Source organism: Salmo trutta, chromosome 12 (genome assembly GCF_901001165.1).
Source record: "Salmo trutta chromosome 12, fSalTru1.1, whole genome shotgun sequence".
Taxonomy (NCBI): domain Eukaryota; kingdom Metazoa; phylum Chordata; class Actinopteri; order Salmoniformes; family Salmonidae; genus Salmo; species Salmo trutta.
In genome coordinates, this window is record NC_042968.1 from 95,454,864 (window position 1) to 95,467,363 (window position 12,500).

At 44.7% G+C, this 12,500-nt stretch overlaps 1 protein-coding gene across 1 annotated transcript in view; it reads right to left on the minus strand.

Annotated features, from left to right (window-relative positions):
- Positions 1 to 12,500, minus strand: part of grm5a (glutamate receptor, metabotropic 5a) — a 69,538-nt gene that overhangs the window by 38,234 nt on the left and 18,804 nt on the right. The window contains exon 7 of the mRNA XM_029766751.1: positions 79 to 314. Coding sequence (XP_029622611.1) covers positions 79 to 314 — 236 coding nt within the window. The remainder of the gene's footprint in view (positions 1 to 78; positions 315 to 12,500) is intronic.

A 12,500-nucleotide genomic window follows, 5' to 3' on the forward strand; every position in this document is an offset into this window, starting at 1 on the left:
CCAGTTTCAGCCCATCTACACACAACTACAGTCAAACCATTTTCAGTTTCAGCCCATCTGCCTGTGTAGCCTACTCACTATTGCAGGTACGGTTGTACTTGGTGTTCTCCTGTGAGTGTCCCTTTAGTCTACATTGGAACCGGTGTTGCCAGAACTCAGTAAACCAGGGGTTCCTGGTGTTGTCATCTGGTTGCAGAGCCAAGTAGTAGTCATCGAACCAGGGGATGTAGGCTGACTTCAGCTTTATAGTTATCCCTCCCGCAGCCTCTTGCTGATATCCATCTGTCACATCATACCGGTCAGCCCAGCCATCACTGGAGGAGAGGGGGAGACAGGGGGGGGGGGAGACAGGGAGAGGGAGAGGGAGACAGGGGGCAGGGAGGGAGAGAGAGAGAGAGGGGAGAGGGAGAGAGAAAGAGAGAGAGGGGAGGGAGAGAGAGAGAGAGGGGAGGGAGAGAAAGGTTAGAGGGGAGGGTGAAAGAGAGAGGGGAGAGGGGAGGGAGAGAGAGAGGGGATAAGGGAGGGAGAGAGAGAGGGGAGGGAGAGAGAGAAGATGGGAGAGAGAGAGAGAGGGGTGAGAGAAAGAGGGGATGGAGGGAGAGAGAAAGAGGGGTGGAGAGAGAGGGGAGGGAAAGAGAGAGGGGGAGAGGGGAAGAAGAGAAAGAGGGGAGTGGGGAGGGAGAAGGAGAAAGAGGGGAGGGAGAGAGGGGTCGAGGGGAGGGAGAGAGGGGGAAGAGGGGAGGGAGAGAGGGGTCGAGGGGAGGGAGGGAGTGGGTCGAGAGAGGGGGTCGAGGGGAGAGAGAGAAAGAGGGTGGAGGGGAGGGAGAGAAAGAGAAAGAGAGAAGGGGAAGGTGGGACAGAAGAGGGTGGGGGAGAGAGAGAGGGTATATGTCTTGTTGCTAAGACAGTAATAATAGAACAGTGCAGACCATATGGTTTGTGCTGTACGATCACATTCGCTTTTTGTACACTGTATAACACCGTCAAAAATATAGCTGCAAACAACAACGCCGGGGTTCAGCCCACTGTGCCACCATCAGGAAAAAATGGAACCATTGCCCTTGTTGACCACGCTTGCCAAATATCAGAACGCAAAATCATGACCATGATCAATATAATATGCTTTTGATGTATTTTTGATTTGATGTTGACTACTTTTAAATGCATTATTCTACAGAACCGCTAAACGGATCAGCACCAGATTGGGTCTATAGCATCTATAAATACACATCTTCCAAAGCTCTAGCAGAAACAATATGGCCGCTATGAGCCTATGAACTTGCATTAATGATTTTTCCTGTCCAACAGAGTGTCACGTCCTGACCAGTAAGGGGTCATTTTGTTATTATAGTTTGGTCAGGGCTTGGTAGGGGGGTGTTTGTTTTGGGTGTTTTGGGTTGATCTATTTTATTCTATTTCTATGTTTAAATATCTAGTTTTCTGTTTCTATGTTGGAATTGTTTGGGGTTTGGTTTCTAATTGGAGGCAAGCTGAATCTCATTGCCTCTGATTAGAGACCATATTTATGTAGGGGTTTTCTCATTGTGATTTATGGGTGGTTATTTTCTGCTTAGTTCATGTTAACCTGACAGAACTGCTGGCTGTCGTTTTTCCCTTGTTTTGTTTATAGTGTGTCAGTATAATAAATACAAATATGAGCACTCAACACGCAGCGCCTTGGTCTACCTTTAACGACACGCTGCCCCTTTAACGACGGCCGTTACACAGAGCCAACATGTGTCTGAACTGAACCGTACTTTACAGGTTAGCGAGACACATACCCCCGATCAAACAGATCACCATACTGTATATAAACATTTTCCCTGTATAGCGCCACCGTGTGGTCGATCTGAATGTGATTCGATGTGTTTAGTCTCGACAGCGTTTAGAAGATGTGTGTACCAAGTTTTGTTACAAATAGCCATGTCGGAGTTATATGCCTTTATGTGCCAGACCATGCCCACGTTTATTGATCAGTAGTAGCCATATTGTTTGAGAAGCTATCCTGGGAAAAAAAAAAAACATAATTGGTGAGAGGTTGGTCCATAGATGCCATGTATAAAATGTTGTGCAGATCTGTCATTCGATGCCAGAGGAGCAGCGCTTTGAAGTGTTTTTCACAAAATGTTCAATCATCTGTTACAGTGCTACCATGTGGTCAATTAGCAGGGCACCCCTTGACCCTTGACCCCCATTCGAGGGTTCAACCTCCTAGTCTAGGTTCCTTGACCCCCATTCGAGGGTTCAACCTCCTAGTCTAGGCATCATCTACTAGGTTCCTTTACTTTAGAAAATATTAAAAAAGAAAAGAAAAACCCTTGAATGAGCAGCTGCTCTAAAATTTTGACCAGTAGTGTCCACATTATCCTGATTCACTAGTCACGTTTACCCCTACCTACATGTCCACATTACCTCTACTACCTGGTACCCCTACCTACATGTCCACATTACCTCTACTACCTGGTACCCCTACCTACATGTCTACATTACCTCTACTACCTGGTACCCCTACCTACATTATATTACCTACAACTACCTGGTACCCCTACCTACATTATATTACCTACAACTACCTGGAACCCCTACCAACATTATATTACCTACAACTACCTGGTACCCCTACCTACACTATATTACTACCCCTACCTACACTATATTACTACCCCTACCTACATTATATTACCTACAACTACCTGGTACCCCTACCTACATTATATTACCTACAACTACCTGGAACCCCTACCTACATTATATTACCTCTACTACCTGGTACCCCTACCTACATTATATTACCTCTACTACCTGGTACCCCTACCTACATTATATTACCTACAACTACCTGGTACCCCTACCTACATTACATTACCCTACTACCTGGTACCCCTAACTACATTATATTACCTACAACTACCTGGTAACCCTACCTTCATTATATTGCCTACAACTACCTGGTACCCCTACCTACATGTCCACATTACCTCTACTACCTGGTACCCCTACCTACATGTCTACATTACCTCTACTACCTGGTACCCCTAACTACATTATATTACCTACAACTACCTGGTACCCCTACCTACATTATATTACCTCAACTACCTGGTACCCCTACCTACATTATATTACCTCTACTACCTGGTACCCCTACCTACATTATATTATCTCTACTACCTGGTACCCCTGCCTACATTATATTACCTACAACTACCTGGTACCCCTACCTACATTATATTACCTACAACTACCTGGTACCCCTACCTACATTATATTACCTCAACTACCTGGTACCCCTACCTACATTATATTACCTCAACTACCTGGTACCCCTACCTACATTATATTACCTACAACTACCTGGTACCCCTACCTACATTATATTACCTCTACTACCTGGTACCCCTACCTACATTATATTACCTCTACTACCTGGTACCCCTACCTACATTATATTACCTCAACTACCTGGTACCCCTACCTACATTATATTACCTACAACTACCTGGTACCCCTACCTACATTATATTACCTCAACTACCTGGTACCCCTACCTACATTATATTACCTCTACTACCTGGTACCCCTACCTACATTATATTACCTCAACTACCTGGTACCCCTACCTACATTATATTACCTACAACTACCTGGTACCCCTACCTACATTATACTACCTACAACTACCTGGTACCCCTACCTACATTATATTACCTACAACTACCTGGTACCCCTACCTACATTATACTACCTACAACTACCTGGTACCCCTACCTACATTATATTACCTACAACTACCTGGTATCCCTACCTACATTATATTACCTCTACTGCCTGGTACCCCTACCTACATTATATTACCTACAACTACCTGGTACCCCTACCTACATTATATTACCTCTACTACCTGGTACCCCTACCTACATTATATTACCTACAACTACCTGGTACCCCTACCTACATTATACTACCTACAACTACCTGGTACCCCTACCTACATTATATTACCTACAACTACCTGGTATCCCTACCTACATTATATTACCTCTACTGCCTGGTACCCCTACCTACATTATATTACCTACAACTACCTGGTATCCCTACCTACATTATATTACCTCTACTGCCTGGTACCCCTACCTACATTATATTACCTCAACTACCTGGTACCCCTACCTACATTATATTACCTCTACTACCTGGTACCCCTACCTACAACTACCTGGTACCCCTACCTACATTATATTACCTCTACTACCTGGTACCCCTACCTACATTATATTACCTCTACTACCTGGTACCCCTACCTACATTATATTACCTCAACTACCTGGTACCCCTACCTACATTATATTACCTCTACTACCTGGTACCCCTACCTACATTATATTACCTCAACTACCTGGTACCCCTACCTACATTATATTACCTACAACTACCTGGTACCCCTACCTACATTATATTACCTCTACTACCTGGTACCCCTACCTACATTATATTACCTACATGTCCACATTACCTCAACTACCTAAACTACCTAGTACGCCTGCACATACAACTGAAGTCAGAAGTTTACATACACTTAGGTTGGAGTCATTAAAACTTGTTTTTCAACCACTCCACAAATTTCTTGTTAACAAACTATAGTTTTGGCAAATCGGTTAGAACATCTACTTTGTGCGTGACGTGACACAAGTCATTTTTCCAACAATTGTTGACAGACAGATTATTTCACTTATAATTCACTGTATCACAATTCAGTGGGTTAGAAGTTTACATACACTAAGTTGACTGTGCCTTTAAACAGCTTGGAAAATTCCCGAAAATGATGTCATGGCTTTAGAATCTTCTGATAGGCTAATTGATATCATTTCAGTCAGTTGGAGGTGTAACTGTGGATGAATTTCAAGGCCTACCTTCAAACTCAGTGCCTCCTCACTTGACATCATGGGAAAATCAAAAGAAATCAGCCAAGACCTTAGAAAAACTATTGTAGACCTCCACAAGTCTGGTTCATCCTTGGGAGCAATTTCCAAACGCCTGAAGGTACCACGTTCATCTGTACAAACAATAGTACGCAAGAATAAACACCATAGGACCACGCAGCCGTCATACCGTTCAGGAATGAGACGTGTTCTGTCTCCTAGAGATGAACGTGCTTTGGTGCGAAAAGTGCAAATCAATCCCAGAACAACAGCAAAGGACCTTGTGAAGATGCTGGAGGAAACAGGTACAAAAGTATCTATATCCACAGTAAAACAAGTATTATATCGACATAACCTGAAAGGCCGCTCAGCAAGGACGAAGCCACTGAAGTTGAAGCGTGGTCGCAAATGTGTCTTCCTAATGGACAATGACCCCAAGCATACTTCCAAAGTTGTGGCAAAATGGCTTAATAAGGACAACAAAGTCAAGGTATTGGAGAGGCCATCACAAAGCCCTGACCTCAATCCTATAGAATATTTGTGGGCAGAACTGAAAAAGCGTGTGCAAGCAAGGAGGCCTACAAACCTGACTCAGTTACACCAGCTCTGTCAGGAGGAATGGGCCATAATTCACCCAACTTATTGTGGGAAGCTTGTGGAAGGCTACCCGAAACGTTTGACCCAAGTTAAACAATTTAAAGGCAATGCTACCAAATACTGATTGAGTGTATGTAAACTTCTGACCCACTGGGAATGTAATGAAAGAAATAAAAAGCTGAAAAAAATCCTTCTCTCTACTATTATTCTGACATTTCACATTCTTAAAATAAAGTGGTGATCCTTTCTGACCTAAGACAGGGATTTCTGACTAGGATTAAATGTTAGAAATTGTGAAAAACTGAGTTTAAATGTATTTGGCTAAGGTGTATGTAAACTTCCGATTTCAACTGTAGACTAGGTACTGGTACTTCCTGTATATAACCATGTTATTACCTGGCACTTCCTGTATGTAGCCATGTTATTACCTGGTACTTCCTGTATATAGCCATGTTATCACCTGGTACTTCCTGTATATAGCCATGTTATTACCTGGTACTGTTATTTTATTGTGTTACTATTTCCTTCCCTATTTAGCTTTTCTTGTGTTACTTTTTAACTCTACAATGGAAGGAAGGAAGGAAGGAAGGAAGGAAGGAAGGAAGGAAGGAAGGAAGGAAGGAAGGAAGGAAGGACTCATGAGTAAGCATTTCACGCTAAAGTCTCCGGCATGTGAACAAAGCCTTTCTGGGGGACTGAGACCGAGCAGATACCAGAGTGTTCTCCAGGTCTTGGATAGGGTGCAGGGTTTAGTTACAGCCCAACACACACTGGAGTACAGAATACTGATCCACAGAGCGTTAGACGGATCAGATCCACAGACACAGAACACACACCTCTATCTCTCTCTCACACACACACATAAACACACACCTCTATCTCTCACACACACACACACACACACACACCTCTATCTCTCACACCTCTCTCACTCTCTCTCTCTCTCTCTCTCACACACACACACCTCTATCTCTCACACCTCTCTCTCTCTATCTCTCTCTCTCTCTCACACACACAGATAAATACACACACACCTCTATCTCTCTCACACACACACCTCTCTCTCACACACACACACCTCTCTCTCACACACACACACCTCTCTCTCACACACACACACACACACATCTCTTTCACACACACACACAGATAAATACACACACACACACCTACCTCTATCTCTCTCACACACACACACACACACACCTCTCACACACACACACACAGATAAATACACACGCACCTCTCTCTCTCACACACACACACACACACAGCATTGGAGGCTTATCCATGTGGGGAAATTCCTTCACAACCGGCAACTGGGGCAACAATGAGGCCTATTACCATCCAGTAGTCTCGTGTTTTGCTGGGGGTAGGTGGATGGGTGTAAAAATGGCTCTGTTGTCTGTAGACACCGTTCTTCATGCGTTTGTTTGAACCCTATCCCAAACGTTAATCTTTACCCCAACCTGTAATGAAGTAATGAATACTCAGGGAGAAAAAGGTGAGGATTCACATGCAGAGCGCGGCAGGTGATTATTTCACCTTCACAGAAGGCAGGAATCGTGGTCACAGGTAGGCAAACAGGCAGGTGAATCAAAACTAGGACTGAAGGCTATAACTGGTTCTCACAAGCGAGCTAAGGAAAAGGCTTAGTAGAGTCAAAACGAACAATACCTCACAAAGGCACAAACAGAATGAACTGAACTAAATATGGAGCTCATGAGACCAGGTGAGTAACTAACACAGGTGAAACCAATGAACACAAATGAAAGACGGGGCTACGTTCAACAACACAAAGAAACAGGGCTACGTTCCAGAACACAAAGAAACAGGGCTACGTTCTAGAACAACACAAAGAAACAGGGCTACGTTCTAGAACAACACAAAGAAACAGGGCTACGTTCAACAACACAAAGAAACAGGGCTACGTTCAACAACACAAAGAAACAGGGCTACGTTCTAGAACACAAAGAAACAGGGCTACGTTTAACAACACAAAGAAACAGGGCTACGTTCTAGAACACAAAGAAACAGGGCTACGTTCTAGAACACAAAGAAACAGGGCTATGTTCTAGAACACAAAGAAACAGGGCTACGTTCTAGAACACAAAGAAACAGGGCTACGTTCTAGAACACAAAGAAACAGGGCTACGTTTAACAACACAAAGAAACAGGGCTACGTTCTAGAACACAAAGAAACAGGGCTACGTTCTAGAACACAAAGAAACAGGGCTACGTTCTAGAACACAAAGAAACAGGGCTACGTTTAACAACACAAAGAAACAGGGCTACGTTCTAGAACACAAAGAAACAGGGCTACGTTCTAGAACACAAAGAAACAGGGCTACGTTCTAGAACACAAAGAAACAGGGCTACGTTCTAGAACACAAAGAAACAGGGCTACGTTCTAGAACACAAAGAAACAGGGCTACGTTCTAGAACACAAAGAAACAGGGCTACGTTCTAGAACACAAAGAAACAGGGCTACGTTCTAGAACACAAAGAAACAGGGCTACGTTCTAGAACACAAAGAAACAGGGCTACGTTCTAGAACACAAAGAAACGGAACACAAGGTTGACTAAGAAAATAAATACACAACCTTACAAAACCATTCAGAATGAGAGTCTAAACTTAATGTTTTAATCCTGTCCCAAACGTTAATCTTTACCTCAACCACAGAATGAGAGTCTAAATGTAATGTTTTAGTTTGGAGCAACTTCGAAATTTCACGTTTGGAGAAAAATTGGTAAAACCGTAAGATCTTGTGACACACACACACACACACACACACACACACACACACACACACACACACACACACACACACAGACACACACACACACACACACACACACACACACACACACACACCCACACACACACACACACACACACACACACACACACACACACACAGACACACACACACACACACACACACACACACCCACACACACACACACACACACACACACACACACACACACACACACACACACCTCTCTCCCTGTATCTTCCCAGTTTATCCGTATGAAACCTTAGGTAAACCCAGTAGCAGCGGTCGTGTACTATATCAGTTATACAACTAGAAGAGTGGGTGGCCTCTGTTCTGTTCCCTGGGTGGAGGAGAGGAGAGGAAAGGGAGAGGGAGAGGGAGAGGGAGAGGGAGAGGGAGAGGGAGAGGGAGAGGGAGAGGGAGAGGAGGAGAGGAGCTTTCATAACATTCATAAAGTAGAGATAGAAGAATGGAGAGGGAGGAATGGAGGGGGAGGGATGAGAGGGAGGGATGAGATGGAGGGATGGAGTGGAGAGAAAGAGAGAGAGGGACAGAAAGAAAGGGATAGCTATGAAAAGAAGAGAGAGCGAAGAGATGGAGAGATGTGGAGGGAGAGCAGCAACCACACACACACACACACACACACACAAATAAACACACACCCACACACACACACACACACACACACCCACACACACACACACACACACACACACACACACACACACACACACACACACACACACACACACACACACACCCACACACACACACACACACACACACACACACACACACACACCTCTCTCCCTGTATCTTCCCAGTTTATCCGTATGAAACCTTAGGTAAACCCAGTAGCAGCGGTCGTGTACTATATCAGTTATACAACTAGAAGAGTGGGTGGCCTCTGTTCTGTTCCCTGGGTGGAAGAGAGGAGAGGAGAGGAGAGGAGAGGAGAGGAGAGGAGAGGAGAGGAGAGGAGAGGAGAGGAGAGGAGAGAGGACTTTGCTCTCCTCCTCTCTCCTCGCTCCTCCTCTGTTCTCTTCCACCCAAGGAACAGAACGGAGAGCACACACTCCTCCAGTTGTGGAAAGAAAAGAGGAGTAGAGGAGGAGAGGAGAAGAGGCTTTCAACTGTTCTGCTCCCTGGATGGAGAGGGGGAGATGGAGGAATGGAGAGAGAGGGAGAGATGGAGGGATGGAGAGAGAGGGAGGGATGGAGAGAGGGAGGGATGGAGGGATGGAGAGAGAGGGAGAGATGGAGGGAAGGAGAGGGAGAGATGTAGGGATGGAGAGGGAGAGATGTAGGGATGGAGAAGGAGAGGGAGAGATGGAGGGAAGGAGAGGGCGAGACGGACGGATGGAGATGGAGAGACGGAGGGAAGGAGGGAGAGACGGAGGGAAGGAGGGAGAGACGGAGGGAAGGAGGGAGAGACGGAGGGAAGGAGGGATGAGAGGGAGAGATGGAGGGAGCGGAGACACAGAGATAAAGGGATGGAAAATGAGGGATGGCTAAGAAAAGCAGAGAAGAGGAGAGGAAAGGTTGAATCACTCCGGACCCAGAAATAGAGATGGAGATGGAAACACACACTGACCTGGCAGGGCTAGGTAACCACCTACTGAACACACACACTGACCTGGCACACACACACACACACTACTACTATCCCCGACAGAACTGTATAGAACAGTAGAGATTATATCAGAACTACTGTATTCTTCATGGGATTTCCCCATTAAGCCACTCCATTGTTATGAACCTTGACCGCCAAAGATTTTTAAGTCTACGCCCCCCCCCCCCCACCCTTGCGGAAATCTAATTGGTTAGTTTAAGGTAGAAAACGGAACGCGTCTCAAACCAATGCATTCGCCGATGTCGGCCTTCCACATCGGCTGGTGGAAGGTGGCTGAGCATCGGCAGTGTTTTTCAGACCAGGGGACGTCCCGAATATCAGTCTCCTCCTTTCTGAGCGGTATGACGGCTGCGTGGTCCCATGGTGTTTATACTTGCGTACTATTGTTTGTACAGATTAACGTGGTACCTTCAGGTGTTTGGAAATTGCTCCCAAGGTTGATGCAGACTTGTGGAGGTCTACAATTTTTTTTTTTCCTGAGGTCTTGGCTGATTTCTTTTGATTTTCACATGATGTCAAGCAAAGAGGCACTGAGTTTGAAGGTAGGCCTTGAAATACATCCACAGGTACACCTCCAATTAACTCAAATGATGTCAATTCGCCTATCAGAAGCTTCTAAAGCCATTACATTTTCTAGAATTTTCCAAGCTGTTTAAAGGCACAGTCAACTTAGTCTATGTAAACTTCTGACCCACTGGAATTGTGATACAGTGAATTATAGGTGAAATAATCTGTCTGTAAACAATTATTGGAAAAACTACTTGTGTCATACACAAAGTAGATGTCCTAACCGATTTGCCAAAACTATAGTTTTTTAACAAGAAATTAGTGGAGTGGTTGAAAAACGAGTTTTAATGACTCCAACCTAAGTGTATGTAAACTTCCAAGTACAACTTTATACATACTGTATGTTATTCAATGCGTTTCTACAGGCTAATAGCAGTAAGGCCAAAATCAATGTTTCATCAAAACTTACAGGTGTCCTAAAATTCCAAATCAAATGGCTGAATAATCATTGGTATGACCATCGCAAAACATTTCCATATGTTAACTCAGTAGAAAAGCCAGCGATGGGCCATTAGACCTCAGGAGGGTCAATTAAGATAATAACTGCCAGAATAAAGGAAACACCAACATAGTGTTTTAATGGGGGCGTTGGGCCGCCACCAACCACCAGGTAACTGCCAGAATAAAGGAAACATCAACATAGTGTTTTAATGGGGGCGTTGGGCCGCCACCAACCACCAGGTAACTGCCAGAATAAAGGAAACATCAACATAGTGTCTTAATGGGGGCGTTGGGCCACCAACCACCAGGTAACTGCCAGAATAAAGGAAACACCGACATAGTGTCTTAATGGGGGCGTTGGGCCACCAACCACCAGGTAACTGCCAGAATAAAGGAAACACCGACATAGTGTCTTAATGGGGGCGTTGGGCCACCAACCACCAGGTAACTGCCAGAATAAAGGAAACACCAACATAGTGTCTTAATGGGGGCGTTGGGCTACCACCAACCACCAGGTAACTGCCAGAATAAAGGAAACACCAACATAGTGTCTTAATGGGGGCGTTGGGCTGCCACCAACCACCAGGTAACTGCCAGAATAAAGGAAACACCAACATAGTGTCTTAATGGGGGGCGTTGGGCCACCACCAGCCGCCAGAACAGCTTCAACGATCCTTGGCATAGATTCTACAAGTGTCTGGAACTCTATTGGAGGAATGCGACACCATTCTTCCACCATCTAAATTCAACCATTTTGTGTTTTTGTTTATGGTGGTGGAAAACGCTGTCTCAGGCATCACTCCAGAATCTCCCATAAGAGTTCAATTGGGTTGAGATCTGGTGACTGAGACGGCCATGGCATATGGTGAAACATCAGCAAGTTGAGCAGTCTTCATCACTGAAGCTCCTGCTAAACGTGCCCCAACAATCACCCCTTTCTTTCAACATCACTGAGATCTCTTCTTCTAGCCATGGTAGACTATAATGGGCAACTGGGCCTGGCCAGCATAGTTATACATGACCCTAAGCATGATGGGATGTTAATTCCACCACTGCTTTCAATATACTGTACATTGTATCCCTTATTTACTCAAGCGTTTCCATTATTTTGGAAGTTACCTGTTTCTATGTCTATTCTAAACTAAACTATAACACACACACAGACACACAATTAGCTTAACAGCAAATGATCAGAGGGTGAACAAATTACTGTTTTCAGATGCAGCCAGCCACAATGGGAAAAAAAGAGAGACATACAACTAGCTCAGGTTACCTTAATAATGTACAGAATGCTAGCTCAGGTACCCTTAATAATGTACAGCATGCTAGCTCAGGCTCCCTTAATAATGTACAGAATGCTAGCTCAGGCTCCCTTAATAATGTACAGCATGCTAGCTCAGGCTCCCTTAATAATGTACAGCATGCTAGCTCAGGCTCCCTTAATAATGTACAGCGTGCTAGCTCAGGCTCCCTTAATAATGTACAGCATGCTAGCTCAGGCTCCCTTAATAATGTACAGCATGCTAGCTCAGGCTCCCTTAATAATGTACAGAATGCTAGCTC